The 5,579-nt window shown below is 42.1% G+C and overlaps 1 protein-coding gene across 1 annotated transcript; it reads right to left on the bottom strand.

Annotated features, from left to right (window-relative positions):
- Nucleotides 1-391: 391 nt before the first annotated feature.
- Nucleotides 392-1,966, bottom strand: LOC106582482 (trace amine-associated receptor 13c). The gene has a single exon (XM_014165637.3). The coding sequence runs from the start codon at nt 1,902-1,904 to the stop codon at nt 942-944; it is 963 nt and encodes a 320-aa protein (XP_014021112.1). The 5' UTR covers nt 1,905-1,966; the 3' UTR covers nt 392-941.
- Between the last annotated feature and the right edge of the window lie 3,613 nt (nt 1,967-5,579).

Here is a 5,579-nt window from a genome sequence, read left to right as displayed (position 1 = left end):
TGAAACATTTTGAATAAACTATTTACTAATCCATTCTAAACTATTTTGTGTGTTACCCAATCTCTATATTCATTCACACTAAGCTTCTGAGAGCTGCTCTGGTGTGACCCCTGACCTGGCAGCAGTGATGTAGTGAGAGTAGTGGTAGTGAGAGTAGTGGTAGTGAGAGTAGTGGTTGTGAGAGTAGTAGTAGTGAGAGTAGTGGTAGTGAGAGTAGTGGTAGTGTTCATAACCAGTATGTTGAGGTTGAAGTGTCTACTGTGGTCTCCTGCACTGTTGTGTTGAATAATTAATGTATTTACTATAGTAGTTATTTATAAATGTCAGAATACCTAGCTGAATAACATTTCACAAATGTGGGCTTAATATTAAATGGTGAGCAAACTGTAAATGCCTTACAAATGGTTTATTACTGAATGTTATTATAAAGTGTTACACATAATTGCTTATTCTTACATTTTTCCATCAACTACTTACACAATACACCATTGAGATAGACTTGGACGTCATCTGACATGCAGTATAGTACATTTCAGCTTTACTACACTTGATGAAGACGTTGTGTCACAATTGAGCCTCTAGAGGGAGATGTTAAACAACATATAGAATGACTCATGACGTCCTCGGAATGGACTATTAGAATACTTACTATTTATCATTAAGTAACACGGAACAACCACAGCCTTAGGTATTTGGAGTACACAATCCATAATGACAACAATGTATTTTATAAAACAAGCTTATGCCTTCTTATGCCTCTCCAAGTCATTCCATTCCAATCCAGACAAATCATTCTGAATCAACACCACATGCATCTATCATGACAACACTGAGGTAAGTAATGTCAATGTATTGCTACATGAAATAAATACTTACAACAATTGTATAATTTTTTTTAATCAAACCTATGTTTGCCAACCTAGGGAATACAATTATAGGAACTATGAACGTCTTATCTTCAAAGTTAATAAAAGTTTAGCTGTGACTTTGAACCATGGATAAAAGAAAGCATAAATTATTGGATTAATTAAGGAATTAACAAGTGGCAGAAAAATGATGAAATATGATAAGGAATTGTCAGTTAAAAAAGAAAAGAAAAAGTTAATAAATATAGTTGAAATCCAACAAATGAAATAGTTGAAAACAACAATAGAAAGAGTTTTTGCTGCTTTTCTCTCAGACTTATTTGCCTGTACAGTTTTAACACCAGACACACCGGCAGCCTCTTTTGAAAATACCTTTCTGGCCTGTGATCTGGCCACCACAAAGATTTTCATATAAAGTGTTATAATAATAGAGCATGGGACAACCATTGTAATAACAAGGTCAATGATATTACCCCAGGTTATTCCTTCAACAATAAAACATTCTGTCAAACACCTACTGGGTACCTGTACATTTACAAAGTTTTTTAAAATAACAGCATCGTATATGATACAACAACACCAGGTGATGGATATACAACACATAATTCCTGTTATTGTTATTCTAGAGTGGTACAATAAGGGATCACACACAGCAATATAGCGGTCAATAGATATCAAGACCAAATTGCCAAGCGATAAAGAAGTACATAAAAAAGAGATGTAGAAATGAAACGCACAGAAATATTCCCCAAAACCCCAGCATGATTCCATTGCTGCTACAGTCATTACTGGTATTACAATCAGTCCCACCAGGAGATCTGACACAGCCAGAGAGAGGATGAGCAGGTTGGTTGGAGTGTGGAGCTGCTTGAAGTGAGAGATGGAGATGATCACCAGTACGTTCAAAAATACTGTTAATGCTGAAATCAATGAGAAGAAGATGTACAGTGTTATGTAGATAGATGTTGATAGCAAAGCCTTTCTGCAAGAAGAGTTTCCGTCTTGAAAACAGTATTGAACATCTTCATGTTTCTCCATTTGTTATTAAAATCAAAATGCTGAGGTCCTTCTCATGCTTGGTCCTGTGTGTGACCCTGTCAGGTCCGCCTTCTGACAAACTCTGAGCTCTGCCTCTCTATTTATCCCTGAGTTACAGACAGAAACTCCCCTCCCCAGTGTCTCTCTGCACACACACACACACGTGAGCACAGAAATGAACAAACGGTTAGATAAACAAATCATTGGTGAAAGCATGATGTAATGTATGACAGGATTGGATGTTGTTTTGCCCACCTGCCTGTCCTTCAGCCTTACTGATAGTCAGAGATGAGATTGTTTTCACCTATTTCATTTGTTGGGTTCCACGGGTTGGCCGTCATTGTCCATAATAATTTGTTCTTAACTGACTTGCCTAGTTAAATAAAGGTTCAATTAAAAATGTTAAATAAATGAGAGAAAAGATACATTTTCTCAACTAAGTGTTTTAATGGGGAAAATATAGTGTGGGTTATGTTTTGGTCACTCAAAGGCTATTTACATGGGAAATAGGATAACTGTGCAGACTAACTGGTTTGGGTGATGTCAGTGCTCAGTTAGGAACATATTCCACAACCTCAGGAGACATGACGGCACGCCACATGTCAGCTAGTCAGTGTGTAGGAAAGTTGTCAGTAGGGAAGTTGATGAAATGGCATAAGTTTATGCTGACCTACAAAGCCAAAATACAGTATCTACGAATTTGATCTGTTGTAACGGCCAAGTATATTATCTGATTAATGTGGTATTTGTTTCCTGAGACAAGAACAAACCAGTGAATCAGAATATATAATGCAGTATCAGAAAGTGATGTCTGTGTAGACAGAAAAAGTCAGATTTTGCAGTAAAATAAATTACATATTTACTGTGTTTTGCCTTTGTAGGGCAGTATGGGGTATGCACTATAGCATATGCAGTCAAAATGAATAGTACCGTTTCATATGAACCTTCCATAGACGTTTAGAAATGTCCATATGAACTGAATTATGAACCATACTTCTTCAAGTTGAGGGACACTTTGTCTCAGTTACATCATGGGGACAAATACTTTTTGTCAGACATCAGAACAACCACACTGTATTCTGACCCAATCACCTCTTAATGTTGTTTTCCTTTTATGGTGTGTTGTTTTCTCTGATTTAAACAAAAAAAGACTAAATTATCATGACACAAGGCGAGACCCAGATGCAGACACAGGAGGCAGATGGTTGGAGTCTTACAATGTTTATTAATCCAAAAGGAGTAGGCCAGAAAATAGTTGTGGACAGACAAAAGGTCAAAACCAGATCAGAGTCCAAGAGGTAAAGAGTGGCAGACAGGCTCGTGGTCAAGGCAGGCAGAATGGTCAGGCAGGTGGGTACACAGTCCAGAACAGGCAAGGGTCAAAACCGGGAGGACTAGAAAAAAGGAGAAATGCAAAAAGCAGGAGAACGGGAAAAACACTGGTTGACTTGGAAACATACAAGACGAACTGGCACAGAGAGACAGGAAACACAGGGATCAATACGCTGGGGGAAATCAGTGACACCTGGAGGGGGGGGAGACAATTACAAGGACAGGTGACACAGATCAGGGTGTGATATAAATGTAGTTTCCATTTCATTTAGTTGAATCAATCATCTCAAAACCACTTGCAAAAGAACATTTTACAAAAAAATGTGAACTCTAGAAATAATTCATGATTAACCATTTAATCAAGTTAGCCCTCCTCAACAGCTTCAACGGTAGCCCCCAGACCCTGGACACAAGGACCATCTATAATACAAGTCTAACTACTGTATTGTAAAAGTAAACATACCTTGCACAAAATTCTGTGATTGTGTGAATGTCACTTTTGGGGCATTAATATTTATCACCTAATTCTGTAACACGTTATAATAATTTTCCTTAATTAACCTGTTGTAAGGCATTTACATTTTTATTAATGTAAACCATTTACTAATCAAATATTTTTGCAGTCCCTAATCTAAAGCGAGAGCTATTTGTTCTTTTTAAATAATGAATCAATGTTTTGAGTGACCTGTGCAATTTCTCACAATTAGAAGACATTTAAGGTGTCGAAATGGACTTGTCACGTTCTGACCTTAGTATGAGGTCATTTTTCCATAGTAGATTGGTCAGGGCGTGACGCGGGTTTTTTTTGTCTATGTATTTTGGGTTTTCTGTTTTCTATGTGGGTTGTCTAGATTGTCGTTCTATGTTGTATTTTCTATGTTGGTGCCGGTATGGTTTCCAATCAGAGGCAGGTGTTTTCCGTTGTCTCTGATTGGAAGCCATACTTAGGCAGCCTGTTTTTCATGGGGTTTTGTGGGTGGTTGTTTTCCGTTTCGTTGTTTGTACCTGACGGGACTGTTGTTGGTCATTTTTGTTATTTTGCAAACTGTTTTCATTAAAAGTAATTATGAGCACTTCACACGCCGCATTTTGGTCCCCTTTAGACGACCCTTATTTCAGAACCACCCACCATGATTGTATCAAGCGGCCCGCCCGGGTAGATATGGACACCTGGTCAGTGGAAGAATGGTGGGAAAGGAGAACCTGGACTTGGGGCCAGATACCTGGAAGAAACGGGAGGCAGCACCCCAACATTTTTGTTGGGGGTGTACACGAGTAGTTTGGCTGGGCAAGGGTTGAGGCCTGAAGTCAACTACTTGTGCTTTTTGTAGCGAGCATGTGCCTGCCTCTCGCACTCTCTCTCCAGTGCGCCTCCGTAGCACAGTATATCCCGTGCCTGTTCCTCGCACTCTTCCTCTAGTGCGCGTCCATAACCCGGTACGGCCAGTGCCTGCTGTGAGCACTTGGCTCGTAGTGTGTCTCCCCAGTCCGGTGAGACCGATTCCTGCTCCTCACACTCACCCTCCAGTGCGCATTCATAACCCGGCACAGCCAGGGCCTGCTGTGAGCACTCGGCCCTTAGTGCGTCTCCCCAGTCCGGTGAGACCGATTCCTGCTCCTCGTAAAAAGCCTCCAGTGATAGTCGATAGTCCGATGCCCGTAAGGATGATCCTAGGCGAGAAACCTATTGAAAGAATCCATGGCACAGAGTCAGTAGCAACGGTCATAAGTCCGGAACCGATGATGACGCCTCCTAGTCCGGAGCCTCCGGCGACGCTGTTCCTTCCTGAGCCTCCAGCGACACTTCTCAGTCTGGAGCCTCCGGCGACGCTCCTCAGCTTGGAGCCGCCAGCGACGCTCCTCAGCCCGGAGCCTCCAGCGACGCTCTCCAGTCCGGAGCCTCCAACAACGCTCCTCAGCCCGGAGCCTCCAGCGACGCTCCTCAGCCCAGAGCCTTCAGCGGAGGTCTATGGCCCAGAGCCTTCAGCAGAGGTCTACGGCCCAGAGCCTTCAGCAGAGGTCTACGGCCCAGAGCCTTCAGCGAAGGTCTGCAGCCCAAAGCCAAGGGAAGCCTAGGATGACTTTGTGTACGGGTGCGGTGATGTTGAGGAAGGGAAGGCTTTCCTGGTGCGTGGGTCCCATGGTGAGGGTGAGTGTTGCTGTGATGTGCGTAACTGTGCTGGATCCCAACGGTCGTTTATCCAGGGCTTGGACAGGAAAAGGAGAGGATAGCGGGTATGAAGTTAAGTTCAGGGAGGAGGTGAGGGCCTGGTCGATGAAGAGGTAAGGGCCTGGTCGATGAAGTTCTCTGCCGCACTGGAGTCCACTAGAGATGTAGAGACA

This window comes from Salmo salar, chromosome 21, assembly GCF_965601325.2.
Source record: "Salmo salar chromosome 21, fSalSal1, whole genome shotgun sequence".
NCBI classification, from domain to species: domain Eukaryota; kingdom Metazoa; phylum Chordata; class Actinopteri; order Salmoniformes; family Salmonidae; genus Salmo; species Salmo salar.
Note: the sequence above shows the minus strand (reverse complement) of the source record. Positions and strands in the feature narration are given on the sequence as shown.